The sequence below is a fragment of the Ochotona curzoniae genome, unplaced genomic scaffold (genome assembly GCF_017591425.1).
Source record: "Ochotona curzoniae isolate NIBS_2020 unplaced genomic scaffold, NIBS_Ocur_1.0 scaffold_3835, whole genome shotgun sequence".
Taxonomy (NCBI): Eukaryota; Metazoa; Chordata; class Mammalia; order Lagomorpha; family Ochotonidae; genus Ochotona; species Ochotona curzoniae.
The window spans coordinates 19399000-19415457 of record NW_024467114.1 but is presented as its reverse complement, the minus strand read 5'-3'; the positions used below and the strand labels follow the sequence as shown (position 1 = coordinate 19415457).

General features: G+C 44.6%; 1 protein-coding gene across 3 annotated transcripts in view; it reads right to left on the bottom strand.

Annotated features, from left to right (window-relative positions):
- The window catches only part of ELMO1 (engulfment and cell motility 1), a 489334-nt gene that overhangs the window by 395186 nt on the left and 77690 nt on the right, over window positions 1-16458 (bottom strand). For 2 of the 3 annotated variants that reach the window (XM_040964657.1, XM_040964658.1), the window contains exon 2: window positions 2315-2465. In XM_040964657.1, coding sequence (XP_040820591.1) covers window positions 2315-2392 — 78 coding nt within the window. In that variant the 5' untranslated portion in view covers window positions 2393-2465. Of the gene's footprint in view, window positions 1-2314; window positions 2475-16458 lie in introns of those variants that run through there. The other variant, XM_040964659.1, reaches the window with a different exon arrangement.

Below are 16458 nucleotides of genomic sequence, written 5' to 3'. Positions count from 1 at the left end.
TAATGGGGAGGGACATTCAGCACAGCAGTGAATGCCACTTTGGATGTTCATATCCCATATCAGAGGGACCAGAGTTCAAGTTCTAGCTCTGATTCTGATCCAGAATCCTGCTAATATGCACCCTGGGAAGCAGCATACGATGGCACCATTGTGGAGACACAGACTGGATTTCTGGCTCCCAGTTTTAGCCCAGCCCAGGCCTGGCTGTTACAGGCATAGGAGGATTCAAGCAGCAGATGGAAGACCTTTCTATGAAACCCTGTTGATCTTTTTCTCTCCCTACCTTGACTTGCATGTATGAGGAAGGTAAACAAACACTTTTTAAAGAAAGACCAAGCAGCTCCTATTCTAATGACAATTTCTCCAACTATAGAGTCCTTGTATCAGATTCATCTTGTATTTCTTACAAATGCAGATTTAGGGCCCTACCCTTGGCTGACAAAATCAAAATCTTTGAAGCCAGGTCTGGGCATGTACACTCTGCATAAGCTCTTCAGGTGATTGCTACGTACTCTTGAGACTGAGCACCATGGGCTGCAGTGAACAGAGGCAATGCCATATGGTAAACAGAAAGATACTCAAGATTTCAAGACAATACACAGGTACAGTGCCTAACCCAACTTCTGAAAACATCTTTCTGGGAAACAGTAGCTGTCCAGAGGAAAAAGAAACCCAGAGCTTTCTAGTGAAGCTAATAGGCAATGGGAGAGAGCAGGTTTATACATTCCTTATTGAACAAAGTAGAAGATGATGAGAAAAGTTACTACCAATATTTTCATTCTTCGTCATATCATAGTACAAAATATGTAACTCTGGCAGATTCTGCGTCAGGGTGTCTGGAACAACACCTGGGACTCTAAGGCACTCCCAGCGGATGCCCACACCCCTGGCACTCAGCCACAAGACAAAGATTTGGATCCATACCATCACGCAGTCTCATGCACTGCTATGCATATATATATAAAAAAAATCTTCTATGTCTTGGAAGCATTTTTGTCTTAGGTTTCAGCCAAGCATAATCTTAACTACATTTAGTCTGTACCAGGTATCCCCAGACACTTTTAAGGTAAAATTCAACTAGTTTCCTTTTCAACCACAAACAAAAAGTACAGGCATCTGTTCTTGCCTGACACATGCCTGGGAAGCTGGTGACATCCCTCCTAGCCTTCGCTTGCACGACTTGCTTCAAAAAACAGGAAAAAACACTACCTTGGAGATCAGCCACAATGCCAGCAATGTCCCAATGACATCTTTTATTAACAAACAATTCCCCAGAAAAAGTATCCTTTCTTGCATTCAAATTCAAGCTCAACGGATTTTGATTTAATCTCTATAAATCACCCCAACGATTGTTTTCAAGATTCACACAATGTGATGTTACACTTTCAATGGTTTTCAGGCAGATAATAAAATAATATCTTGAAAAGAATTGCTAAATCATAATCACAAAATAGTATCAGAAACATAAATAAGGACTGAAGTTGCCATGGTATTCTAACTTTGAAAATGTAGAACCCAAGTATAATCCTACATTATATGTTTTTGGAAACTTGTAAGTATATATTAAGCCTCAACACTATGTTCCTTCAGTCATTTCCTCCAGAATGACTATAGTAAAGTAGGGACAAAAATAACCACCCTGAGATAACCTATAATCAAATAGTAAATGAGAACCACGCCACATGACTGCCAAGATCCAGGCTAAAGGATGCCTTCATCGGTAAAACCATCCTTATAAATCTTTCTGATGAATTTTCCTTCAATAAATACTTACTGAGCATTCATTACATGCCACAAAATATGCCAGACATATACTGAATTTTATCCTCATAATAGAATGTAATGGGCTGAGGTATAAGATTGAGCCCTTCTCTTCAGACTTTATCAAACTGTTAATGTAACCAAGTACCCAATGTGCTTGGCTATTTGTGCAAAAAGTGAATTACAAGACAATTCCAAAAACTGAGTTTTGTGTTGCCTATGTGAAAATATCTGCATGTATTCATGAGTCACTGCAAGGCAGGGCTGGGACAGCGGCCACTGTACCAACTGCCCAGAGTCCAGTCCAATCGCTTGAACTGTCTCCTGCAACAGCTTCAGACACAAACCCTGTATTGACACAATCCAAGTAGCTGTTGGAACAGCATAAATCTCCCATCCATTCAAACCACATTGTGACTATTAAGGCACAGATTTTTTCAACACAGCCAAAGAGAGACAGGGAAAGAAAAGAGCTGTCCAAATCTATGAAAATTCCAGCACCAAAGAGAAACTGAAAATAACAGATCAAAAGGTGCCCGAGTTAGTTACTCACCTGATCGATTTCCATGAGCTTGGGGTAGGCACCAGGCCATTCTATGGCCACCTTGACAATGTCTGCAGGTGGCGGCATTGTAAGCTCCGAAGTTGTCAGAACCCAGTGGAATTGGAAATCCTACAGCGTAGACAATTGCACGTGTCAATATCTAATGGGGAATGAGAAAAAGAGAAGGAGAAGTTGCTCAGTGTAGACGCAAGGCGAATTTCGCTTCATCACTTCCTGTTTTCACTAGCAGTTTAGGTATAAGAAACTGTTCCCCTTGGCGCCAGGGTGCTGAAGCCACAGCGGGACAGCCAATGGCATCACAGGCTCCTGAACTAAAAGAAACATGGGGTGGGGGTGGGGCGCAGGACTGTACCAATGCCCTAGAGTTGAAGCCACCAGAAGACAGCCTGCGTGATTCCTCAGTGCCAAGACAGCTGCTCCTTAACCCCAAGGTTGTGTTCAGAATGGTGCCCAGGCTCTCAAGCAGGCAGGGCTTGCCCTCTGTGCAGACACTCAAGTCAACGGCTGGTGCTCAACAGTCTCCGGAAGGACAGATTGCCCAGGAAGTCATGGCCAGGAAGCAGGTTTTATTTAAAGCATTTTCTCTGTGTCACAAATAGATCTCTACACTATAGCAACGAGGATATCAGGAGCAACAAGAAATACCTCGGAGTTCACAAGCGCGCACTCCCTCCTCAAGGTCAAGCCACACAATGCACCTTCCAAGAGGGGAAGAAAGGGTACAGGTGCACACAGCGCTGCGCGAAGGAGAAGCCTAGGAGTCTCATCTGAATGAACACGGCTGTTTACCCAAAGAAAAATAAGGAGTATCCGATGCTGTTTCTGCTGCTGTTTGTTCTTAGGCTAGCTCATTTCTAGCTGTAACGACAGCTGTGAACAGGCAAATCAGTCATATGCTTCAAATCTGTGTCTTTGGGGGAAAGAATATGAAGACAGATTACGGAGGCCTCTCTCTCCTGCAGTCCCCCAATACCCACTTTTTCCTCCCAACTCTCCAGCTATACAGAAGTATTTCATGTGGCCCTCCAGAACTGATTTATGGAAGACAAATATAAAACAGAGTAGCATCTTTTCTCCTTTTTACACAAAAGGTAGCATTTTAACATAAACTAAATAGAAGCATATAATTAAATATAAATTTTAATATAGCTCCTAAACCCTTCTATATTGCTACAAAATAAAGCGTCTCCAATCTGCCAGCAACCACATCATTCTATGAATGGCTGTGCCCCTCCAACCCCTCAATCCATGAACCAGTTTTCAGCTCTGGCCTTTCCGGTTGATTTTCTTGCCTGTAGCTATTATAAACCTATGATGCATAAATTTATGCATTCATAATTTTCACATATGTAAGTCCATCATTACAACAGATTCACAAAAGCAAAATTACTAGATCAAAGAGTATTTGCAGGTACTCATAAGTTTTGATACCATTTCCCAATACCCACTCCCTCTAACCATTTGTGAGGTTGCCTATTTACACACAGCTCCACCAACAGATGGGATTTCTGCAGACAAGACAGGTTGAAAACGCATACCTCCCTGTGCTTTTGACTGGCAGTTCTCCTATTAAGGCTTGAAAAAGTCATCCATGTTCACTTTTCTGTGAACTGTCCAATCCCTTTGCCCTTCTCTATTGGGGCTCTTGGCCTTCTTCTAGCAACTGATCTCTGTATGAAGATTTTAATCAAACGTTCATCTGTAAGCCTTGTGACCAGAGTAGGCCTTGTCAGTTACTATCCCAGATCTCAACGGCCACTGGACAATTCCGAGGCAACAGGAAAGCCAAGTTAACCTTGGAAGTCCCCGGCCACACCAGGAGTTACATAAATAACTAACTTCAGCAGGACTGACAAGTAAAGGAAATGAACCAAACCAGGGTTGCTGCTCCTTTGGTCAAGGATGATTAGGGCAGCCTGCTGGGAAGCTAATTGGTAGTAATCAGCCAGGGTCACTCTACAAAGCAGCGGCTCAGTCACTCATTCAACAGAGAATGATTGCATCTACTCTGTGCCAGACCTATTGTCCAGGCTGAGGATACAGCAGCCAATTGCAGTTGGAGACAAGGCAGAAATAAAGAGGTGAACAAGGCTAAAAGTGCTAAGTTGTGTGAGGCAGTCCAAAACATTTTCTTGGAAAATGAAGTTGTAAGTTTATTTTCACATAAGGTTTGAAATCCATGCACCTGAGATCTCTTCAACAAGTTCACGCAAAATCTAGATGATGAAAAAATTATGCATCAATTTCGCAAAAATTTAGCCATCCACTTAAAATGACCTCCTAAGTGCAATTTTCGATGAAGCAGCCTAGTGTGAGTGTGGAAAGGATAGAGTACAATGTTCAACAGAGAGAGCTTTACCAGGACCTAGGAGAGGTGAGGAAGTGAGCTCATCTGGAGAACTCATATCCCTGGCCAGCACAACAAACAACACGTCCCAGGGCGTGAGGCAGAAGTCTATCTCACCCGCTCCTAAAACTGGCAAGTTGCCACCAAAGCCAGACAGGAGCAAAACGTAGGAAGAGAAAGAATCCAGACCATAGTTGGTCCTAACTCAGGAAGCCCATTCCCAGGGTTCTTCTTACACCACCCTCAGCCCTAACACCTTACCGGTAGCCCATTTTTGTTTGTAACATTTAAGGACTGAAGTTCATATCTAAGTCCATTGGTTTGGAATGTAAACTGTCACAACTTTCCAGACAAACTGTCCCCAAAAAACTTCTGACTTTTGCATTTTCTTCAAGTCATTTTAGTTTCCTAAGATATTGAAAAAAAAAATTCAGCTTAATAATGACTGTTTCTGTTTTATTTACAACTCATAAGACTGGGAAACAATTGACCATCACACAACAGGAACATCTTAACTAGCTATGTCTTATGTGCAAACACAAGCAAACAGTCTGCACCTTCTCTGAATATTTGTGAATTGCAGGACTCTCTGGACCCCAACAGTTCAATACAGGATCACAATTAAAATCTACACCCTTAGAATCAAGAAAGCGGCCTCTACTATGAACACAGTCTTTGTGTGAATATTAGATAACTGTTCGAAACAAAGAATGGGGTAGGGGGGAGCAGCAACCGAGTAGATAATATAAATAATGTGCATTTTGAACATTCCCATCCCACCTCTGCAAACAGTTTAGAATTACAACCACAAGGTCATACAACCTTCTAGGAATCAAAGGCCAAGCTTGTATTTCTATCCCTTGAACCGTCCTTCCCAACCTCCAGACCATTCAGGGTGAAACCTGTTGAACAGGTGGGAATACAATAGCTTGGCTCTCCCAAGGGCAGTTAGGTGAGAGTCCCGCTGCACAAAACAGCCATTGAGAGAGCAAGGACAGGGGGTTCCCCTGGGGAATTCACATACCCAAGTCCACTGCCTTCTGCCCTCCGCTAACAGGCAGCAAGAGATAGGGAAGTTAAGTAGCAGCCATCCCTGGGGGATGGAGACAGAGGCATAAGGGACGTTTGAATGATGGGTTCAACGTCCCAGATGTTACCCTTGCGGAGAGGAGAGAGATCACACTGGAGCCAAGTGTAGGATGTTAGGAGGAGTCTTTATTGCCCAAGCTTGGTGACAGTTTGCTGCCACTACACTCCAGGAACCACTGCACAGAACCTCCAAAGTCAGGGATTTTTAAGCTCTCACCCTCCAATCAGACTGACAGCCACGAAGTACAAAATTTCATGCAGGAAGGGAGTTAGCAAAGCCCAGAATTTTCCTATAGTTACCTAATATAGTACACTAGCAGGCAGGAGGGGCCATGTGCACGGAGCCTCCCGAGTAATTTCCAAGCAAGGGCAGGAGGGCGAAGTGCAGTTTTCGCACCTTCAATAAACTTGAATGGGCGAGGAGGTAGGAAGGGCGGGGTGCAGAAGCTCCCTTTCTGCGCCTTGTCTGCTGTCAAATAACCTGACAAGCGGGTGGGAGCCATCACTGGTAGCACCCCATTACATTATACTCCCATCTGCCTTTTATCCTCTTGAGTTTGTGAGTCGGCCAAGAAAGAACCAGCTGCTATTGGCCTCCACACATTCAGTGTTCCTATTCCTTCTGATACTAGGTACGGCAATGGTTCTTGCTCAGGCTACTTCACCTTTGGCTTCAATTCCTTGTGACAGGGGATATTCTGTGCATTGTGGAGAGGTTAACAGCCATGATCAGGCATATGAAAAATGTCTCCAGGGCCCGGCGTGGTAGCCTAGCTGCTAAAGTCCTTCCCTTGCACACTCCAGGATCCCATATGAGCGAGGGTTCTAATCCCAGCAGCCCTACTTCCCATTCAGTTCCCTGCTTGTGGCCTGGGAAAGCAGTCGAGGACGGCCCAAAGCCTTGGGACCCTGCACCCACATGGGAGACCCAGAGGAGGTTCTGGGCTCCATGCTTTGGATCAGTACAGCTCTGGCTGTTACAGCCACTTTGGAGAGTGGATCAACGGGCGGAAGATCTTCCTCTCTGTATATCTTACTTTCCAACAAAATAAAATAAATCTTAATAAATAACGTCTCCAGACACTGCAAAATATCTTCCAAGGGGCAAAATCATCCCAGTCAGAGATTATGAGCTACTAAATCCTCTATATGCAGGGCACCCAATCCTTGAACTTGACATACTTTAAGCACTCTAAGGCAAGATCCACATCCTATCCAAGGCAACACAGGCCTTTCAACACATGGTTCATGAATAAATGCATACACTTCCTACAGAACTAGCATCTCATTAAGTCCACTTGTCAAAGTTACCCAAGTAGATACCCAGTATTGCTTAAATTGCCCAGTAAATATATGCTATAAGAATTTGTGTAGGCAGCCAGGTATCATGGTTCTTATACAAGCTGAAATTTAAGAATCACAGGAAGGAAGTCTACACAACTGGATAGACATTCCAATCGAAACGGGATGTACCAGATTCTGAGAGAAAGCTCTTCTCCCTTACAGATCCATTACCGCTCTACATGGTTTTCCAGGCAGCTTGCTTAGATCTATGACTTTATAAAATTTCCCAAATATCTTATCAATATTTCCGTTTCTCCAAGTTTCCCACATAACTTTAGTTTAGGACATATACAATGTCTTTTAACCTCTTTGGTCCCATTTCCAGTCATTTCTGTTTCACAATAAGCCCTACAAGAAAACTTAGGGGAAAAAAGACTACACACAAGTCTGTGAGGTCAATCTTAGCGAAGCACTCTTTTGAGAAAATAAAATGCTTGCCCTGGTGAACTATGGCAGCCACCCCACCTCACTGCACAGAAAGAGCCTGACAGATGAGCCGCAGGAGGTCAGGCCTGATTCACAGGAGACAAACAGCAAACAGCAGGAAAAGGGATTCATTCCAACTCCTCTGCCCTTTCCTTCCTCCTTAGAAGAGAAATCCTCTGCTCTACAAACCATTAATGACTGGTGACAGATAATGGGCTTAAGGATGATCTTTGGGATTTTATGGAAGAAACCACTAGTTCTGCATTGTAAATGTTAAGTAGAGCCTGAGAGGAAGGGAAAATAACACATACCACACACACACACACACTTTTCCCTTTGCACTGAATTGGGAAAAGTAGGAAACAGCCTTGGGAATTTTCAGCACCTGCTGAAAGTGACCTTCCATTAGCCCCTCACCACCCCACTCAGCTTCCCTGGGGCTCTCTTGTTTTCATTTTTGAGGACCCCTATCCCTACCAGTGTACACGGTACACTCCACCTTGGGAAGGCCCATGAAATAGGCATGGGTAAAAGCTTTGTTTTCTTTACTGTAGTGCATCCTTTTCCAAATACAGTGATGCTATCTCAACATACTACTATCTGGAAACACAGGGACATGTGCTGTTGGCTTGACATATTCAGGATGTCATGGTGATCCAGGCTCACTGAATCTTGCCACTGCTTCCTTTTAAAAAGGATTTATTAAAAAGCATAGTTAGAGAAAGAGAGAGATCTTCCATCCACTAGTTCACTCCCTAAATAACTAGGGCTGTCCATGCTGAAGCCAGAAGCCTGGAAATCTGTTAGAATCTCCCATGTGGGTGCAGGAACCCAAAGTCCTGGCCCATCTTCAGCTTTCACATTAGTGCCATCTTCAGCTGACACATTAGTAGGGGGTTGGATTGGAAGCCTCCAGAACTGTCACTGTCTCCAATGGGAATCACAGGCAGCACCCTAATCTGCTACTCACAATTCCAGCTAAGCTTCCCTTTTCAAGCATGATTCAGGGAGGGTCAACCACTCCTCTTGAATAATCATACTGACAAGCACTGTTGGCAGGGAGGGCTATGGGGGCAGGAATGTGGGCATGTGCACCTTATACTGGAAGGCCCAGATGGGTCCAAACATCAGGAGGGTGCCCTTTTGGATTCTGCATGTTTCAAGGACATGACAGCCATTCTTGGGATAGCAAATAGCCAAACAGGAAGTTTTACTGTTGAGAAATGAGGAAACATTGTACATTTAGAATGGAACGCAGACACAGTCAGGAAAAAAATATTACAAGATAACTGAAATGAATCTGGAAACTTAATGTGTTTTATATACACACTACTGACACATGGAAATCTACACGTGGAAATCTTAGTAGTAATTTGGCCCATTTACTTGCCAGGTAGGAAAATGTATTATTAGTTGCTGTTGGCATGCAGTATAGCAGAAAACTGCAACCTGATGGAATCTTAGCTTTCACATTATCCTGAATAGTCATCATGAAATTTACGGGACAGATGTCAGAAGGGCTCAGAAGAAACCAATCCCTAATGACAGCTTGATCCTGGTCTTTCAGCCTCAAGAACTATGAGAAACACAACATCAAAGATAGAAACCATCAGGAAGAAATTGATGATCTGATATAAGAGCTTAGAACTTCTGCATTCCACAGCAGACATTAGGCCTACGGTAAAGATACATTACATCCCAATGCCTGAGTTTGGGTACTGGTCCTGATTTCTGATCCCAAATTCCTACTAATGCAAACTCCAAAAGGCGGCAGGGATAGCTCAAGTAACTGTGTTTCTCTTACTCTTATGGAAGACCAGGACGGAGTTCCTGGCTCCTGCCTTCACCTTGGCCCTCTTGCAGCCAGTTGGGTGGTGGAATCTGTGTCTCTCCCTCTTGGTTGCTCTGCCTTTCAAGTAAACAAATAAACCTCTTAAAAATAATTTATATAGACAAATTTTGTTAAGTGGACCTTAACAATAATAAATGTAATACGTTAACTGCAAGGATCAGATGATTTGGGAGGAGGATTTATTTCTTTTTATTTGAAAGGCAGATTTACAAGAGAGAAGGAGAGATTAAGAGAGAAGGTTTTCCATGCACTGGTTCACTCCCCAAATGGCTGCAATGGCTGGAGCTGAGCTGACCCAATGCTAGTAACCAGAAGTTTCCTCTGGGTTTCTCACGTGGGTGCAGGATCCCAGGATTAGGTCATTTCCTGGTGCTTTCCCAGGCCACAAGCAGAGAGCTGGATCAGAAGCAGAGCATCCAAAACATGATCAAGCGCCCATTTCGGATACTGAGACCACACGGTGGAAATTTGCTTGATGAGCCACAGCATTGGCCCCTGTACAAAACTCTTTAAACTGCCAAAAAAGAAAAAAAAAAAAAACCCAGACATGGGAAGTCAAGTCAAAAATAGGAAGAGCTGGATACTACTTGAGGATAATTCTTAAACATTTTCCTCCAGCACCTTTCCCTGGCACAGAGCTCCAGAGAACTCAACACAGCTTTGCAATTTAGCCCCCCAGAGAACTTTTCCATCTCTCTTGTAGGTAGTAGGTCCTACTGGTCAAGAACAGGCATGCAGCAGGCTTGGCCAATGACACGGTCCTCCTCCCTCGCCCCAGTGCCTGGCCCTAAGCTAATGGATTTCTGAGGGTTGCCTGCAGAAGCCTGCAAGAGGAGAGTTTCCTCTTTCTGCAGAAACTGCAAAGCTGAAGCTGTCTAAGGCTGTGTTCCTTCAACATGGGGAACAGCCATCTACGCTAGGAAGGAACGAGTCAGAGAAGCTGGCACCAGCCCTGAGATAAAAAGAGGAAAAGAGAACAAGAGGCCTCAAGGAGGAGTTCTGAACCCTTACTCTTTGGTTCTCTGAGCTACCCTAATATTTTTCATAAACAAAAACTTTGTAACACCCCATTCTGCTAAGTGAGTCCTATTTAGGTTTCTGTCACTTGCGACTGAAATCTTCAGTTACATATTTATTTACTGCCCTGAATTATAATCTTGTCATTGGATGCTGGCACATAAAACACCCACCAAAGCACATATCCTCACCTTACAGGCTAGTAAGAAAGACTTTTGCTAGGGCCCAGCGCAGTGGCGCAAGTGGTTAAGGTCCTCGCCTTGCATGTCCGGGATCCCATATGGGCGCTGGTTCTATCCCGGCAGCCCCGCTTCCCTTCCAGCTCCCTGCCTGTGGCCCGGGAAAGCAGTCGAGGATGGCCCAAAGCTTTGGGACCCTGCACCCGTGGGAGACCCAGAAGAGGCTCCTGGCTTCGGACCAGCATAGCATGGGCCGTTGCACTCACTTGGGGAGTGAATCATCGGACGGAAGATCTTCCTCTCTGTCTCTCCTCTCTGTATATCCGCCTTTCCAATAAAAAAATAATAATAAAAATAAATCTTTAAAAAAAAAAGAAAGACCTTTGCTCCCCTATTCCAGAGTCCTCTGTCAGTTACCCTTCCTTCTCTAGGGCCGGTAACAGGAGTCACACATGAATTTAGGAAATTCGTCTCACTGCAGCATTTCCCACACCACACTACCGCTCTGGAATGACAATAAATGCCCTGTGAGACAAAGTCAAGTCTCCCAGAAGACACTGAGCTTGCAGTAAGAGTGACTGATAATGAGTTCATGTCCTGTATATTTTTTCAGGATAGTTTTAAATACATACCCTGACAACCTGTTTCTCAGACAAAGAAAGCAGGATGCAGAGAGATACACGATTCTAGATGCACAGAATCTCACAGGCTCCACAAATGGATCCCAGTCAGCATGCTAGGCACACTGTCTGATGCCACAGCTCTTGTTTATAATCGCTCCAGCATCCCTGGAAAAAGGGGATTCTTCCTTGTCAGGATGTCTCGGGGCTTTCACACGCTACTTGTATACTAAGAAATCTCCAAAAGCAATTTGCAATGTTATTCAAATGTATCGCTCCAGAAAGTTCTTTTTCCTTCTTGCACAGTTTCTCTGTAGCACTAGTTTCTCCTGGAAATAATGATTTGAGGCTGTGTGCCTCCTCGGCTTCTCAGAAAAAAAGGATCAGCTGAATAGTCTTGGCCAGAAATGTAGTGGAAAGTGGCAGAGAGAAGTCTTTCCTTTGCAACCATGTTGAATGATCATCACCTATATCCCAAGATTGCAGGAAAGCAGCCCAACTCTATTGAATAATTCTTTCCAATTCACATAGAACAATAAAAATTCCGTTCAGCACAGCTCGGACAGTGGAAATTAACAGAAGCTAAATAGTAAAAGAAACAGACATGTATTTGTGACCATCTCACTCTATATTTGAAACCTATGGATAATGATGTGAGATGTGTTAGTGACAAACCTTGCACAACCTGCCTCCAAGTGCCCCATCTTGCGACCCATTACATCCCTGCTCCCCACCTCAAACCCCCAAGCACATGCAATGACTGGAGGTCAGACACAGTGGATTGTGTCCCTTATGTTACTTAAGTGTTCATGTGACATAGCTGCTGTAGCAGGCAAGCCACAGATTAGCAAGGTCAGGATCATTCTCCGGGGATGCCATGCTGTGAGGGAAGATTAAAAACAATGTGTGACAAACGTTGGCTATCTTTTTCTTCCACCAATGGCTTGCCATGAACAGAGTACGCCATCTTCATTGTTCACAATGTCCCCTCTACCCTGAATGGCCTTTCTTCTAACCTTGGACCTGTTTCAGAAATTTCCACGTAGATTTCCAAGCCAATCTTCAAGGAAGTTCTCTGGCCCCAGAGCCTCCCAAGCCTCCCAATGTATCAGCCAGAAGGTGTTTTCATGGGTTCCACAGAGAGCTATCAGCTCTCTTTGCCACACCTTATTCTGCAAGCTTCTATGAGGTTCTGGGGGTAGTGAGGATATATTCATCTCTGCAGTTAGACTCCTGAGCAGACGGCATGGCCAAGAACTACTCAACAGTTTCAGACGAATGAATGAATGAATGAATGAATACATCACTCTTTTCTTTTTTTTTTTTAAAGATTTATTTTTATTATTTTTTCATTGGAAAGGCGGATATACAGAGAGGAGAGACAGAGAGGAAGATCTTCCGTCCGATGATTCACTCCCCAAGTGAGCGCAACGGGCCGATACTATGCCGATCCGAAGCCAGGAGCCTCTTCCGGGTCTCCCACGCGGGTGCAGGGTCCCAAAGCCTTGGGCTGTCCTCGACTGCTTTCCCAGGCCACAGGCAGGGAGCTGGAAGGGAAGCGGGGCTGCTGGGATTAGAACCGGCGCCCATATGGGATCCCGGGCGTGCAAGGCGAGGACCTTTAACCACTTGCGCCACCGCGCCGGGCCCTCATCACTCTTTTCTTAAAAAGAGAGATTAAGAGAAAAAAAAAACAGTGAAGAATTATTCAAGTCAATGACACATTTTTAAAACTCACAATTCCTCACCCAGAAAGCCTTCAGGCACTTCTTCAAGGAGCAGCTATTCATTTGTCTCACTGGACAGAAATAGAAACAAAAGCACACAGAGGTGAGAGTCGGCCGATTCCAGATTCCTTTTCCTCCTGGAGAAATTCTGTCACCAACAGGATGAGACCCACGCTGGGCTACTCATCCTCTCCCCTTCCCCACAAGCCCTCCTCCACTTGGGGAATCAGCATTTCAGCTGCAAAGTTCATTACTTTGCAAACTAATGTGCACACTTCCTCTCTGGTTCTGGTTTGTTTGGATATTTGCTTTTCAAATTCCCTTTTGGCTGCTGCAATGTCAGTGACTGCTCCCCTCTTCCCAGCAAGCTCTGTCACTCAGGGATGTATACAGACATTCCCCAGTAGAGAAAGCAGAGTCCAAGCTCAGTTTCCTATCACAAAACCTAGACAGGAGTCCACAGGAAACACTGGAGCGATTCCACCTTCCAGTGAGTCAAATACTCAAAGTTTCCAAAGCTGCTAATCAAAAAAAAAAAGAAAACCAATAAGCACAACTTCTTACCAATAAGCACAACTTCTTTTCTACTCCCTCCCTGCAGCAACAGTCACCCTAGGAAACTCTGATTGCATCAGCTAACAATGAGGACACGGAGTGCTGGGCCTCCAGCAGCTTCCAGCCAGAGCATACAGAACTTATCCCTGTGCCTGTGCCTGGACAGGCATGATGCCATGCTGCCAGACATTCAGCACAGAGTGGCATTAGCTTCATTTTTTCCTCCATCTCCCAGGTCCTTTAGGATTCATTGCCCAGAAGAACACAAGCTTAGCTGTGTGAGGGTGCTGGGCATGGGAAGTCACAGACTGAAAAAGTGGTAAGATCCACAGCTCTGAGATTTTGGAAAACTTAACACAACATGCCTGCTATTTGACATCCTCCTCTGTAAAACTGAAATGACAGTCATGCCATTGGGGTCAGAAAACAATATCAAAAACATGGCAGTATGACCTATTGAGAACTTTGAACTAAAGGATTCTAGAAGGGCCTCTGAAGCAAGGTCCCCTTCTCCTGGTCTTCTGCTCTCCCTCCCAAGGCAGCCACAGATGACAGACCTACCCTCTGCCCTAGTCACTCATCAGACCTGCCAATATGATTTTAGCTTTCCATCATTTTTTGTATAAAGTTGGCCAGAAAGAAATTCTCTAATCTATGGTGCTTAACAGCAAGTCATAACATGCTAATTCCAGAAAGTTCTGCCCCATGGCCAAGAGAAAGAAACGCTATATAGAGAAGTCAGGAAGAAACCAAACAGGCCGTGTTGGGTTTTCCCATTCAGCACATCACTATTAGATTGAACTCCAGCGCACAGCTGCCCAGCTGCTTATTCTTCAGCAAACCTAAATATAAAAATAAGAAGGGTCCTGGGTCCTCATTTTGGAGGGCTCTAGTTTTGTGCAAACTCTGATTAAATAAATGTTATGCTTTTCCTTTGCCAATCCATCCTTTGTGAGAGGACTCCTGCCTGCGATCTTTTGGATGACAGGTGAGGGCGCTGTCCCCTTCCATTTCTGCAGTATCTTTCTCATGGGATTACTATGAAGATGGACTTAGGCCGTCCTCAATCCTATCTATCACATGTAGAGTATCTGGATGAACACATGGAGACACATCATGAGATGCACAGCTCTTGCTACATGGGAACTCAGCACTGCACAGACTCTTAGGACACAAGAAATGATCATTTTTCTTGAAGTCCAGGGCAGACCCCTCAAATTTAGAAATTTTTCTTATGGGTTTTATAGGATATTCAGAAAATTTTAATTGTGGGTGACCATCTTGGGAAGAACTGGAGGAGAGTCAGGGCTAAGAAAACTCTAGGAGAATTTCTCTACATTACAGGAGCAGATTGGTCAAGAGAACAGCCTGGACAGATCCCTTGATGGAACACAGGGCATTCAGTTCATCTCCTAAGCCCAGGCCTAGGTCTCCCTCCAGGAAACCAAGTAGAGGGAGGTGATCAAGACTCAACTCATTCTGATTCCTTTCTCTTTGAGGAAAAGCAGATGTTGTCTCTGTCACAGGGCAGTTGAGTCCTTCAAGAAGGTGCCCAGTGGGCTCCTCTCTACAGAACAGAACCTTGCCTCCAGGATTATCGTGCAACTTCCCCAACCGTATGTCCTTCTAGACTTGGAAAGTAACATTTATTCTTTCCAACTAAGGGACAAACCTTCCCAGCAAATAGAGGGGAGACATGACTCTCTTGGGGGCTGATGAACTTGGTTTTGACACATTGGAGCCCAGAAGCGTCCCACAAGCTATGATGTGCCAGGGAAACTTAAAACAGAAGCGTAAGGAGTTATTCGAACATCCCACCCTGGACCTGGAGCCCATTTCCTGCTCCTCACAGCTCAGAAAATTCACGCGGGTCCACCTGTCCACCAATCAGATGTAACCTGGCATTTCACCTAAGAATCCCACCCCGATTCTTGCAGCCCTCTCCCCTAACCTCACCCACTAACCAATCATCCTTAGGTAATCATCTGTGACAGTCTCAGATACCAATCCCCTGGAGGCCTGCCCTCAATCCTTCCCAATCTCCACACCCCCCTCTTGTGGGCTCACCTGAATGACATAAAAGGCCCACCCCCCCAAACCCAGGTGTCTCTTCCTTCCTCCCCCTCTCTGTCTCTTCACTCTCCCACCACCTCCATCCTGTTCCTGCTCCACTGGACTAAAACTTCCCAAAGTACCTGGTTGCGTTTGGTGTTTTTCGGATCACAGGAAAGAACAAGGCTGTGGGAATTAGCTGCGCATAATTACGTTAAGAACTTTACAAACTTTAAGTGCACTAAATAACTAAGAATTACTCAACTCCATCTATGCATAGAGTGTGCGTTATGGCTCTAAACAGAAGAATGGTAAAATGTTTCTCAGGAAACGGAAAACATGCAATTTCACCTTTTTCAGGGTTTTAAATACAGTTGGTATTCTATATGTTCAACTCCACATAAAAGGACTCAACTTACATGGTTCAAAGATATTTGGAAAAGGGTTGTGCAGTATGGTGCAACAGGTTAAATCAACACTTAGGTCACTCAAATCCCACTTCAGAGTGCCCATTTGAGTTCTGCCTCTACACATAATCCAGCTCCCTCTTAATGCACACCCTGAGAGGCAGCACGTGACAGTTCAAGCACTCAGGTCCCTGTCACCCACATGGGAGACCAGATGGAGTTCCAGGCTATTAAGTTCCTTTGGTCCAGTCCCAGCTATTTTGGGAGTTTAGGAAATGAACCTATAAAATGTCTCGGCCTCTGCCTTCACCTGATATTTGCTCTTCATCCCTCTGCCCTTCAAATAAGCAAAGATAAATATTTTTAAAAATCAAAAAGTGAGAACAGGAGCAGACATACGGCACAGCAATTAAACACCACTTGGGGTACCTGTATGCCTTAACAGAGTGCCTAGGCTCACGTGTTGGCTATGCTGCCAATTCCAACCTCCTCCTAAGGTACAACTTGGAAGGCAGCA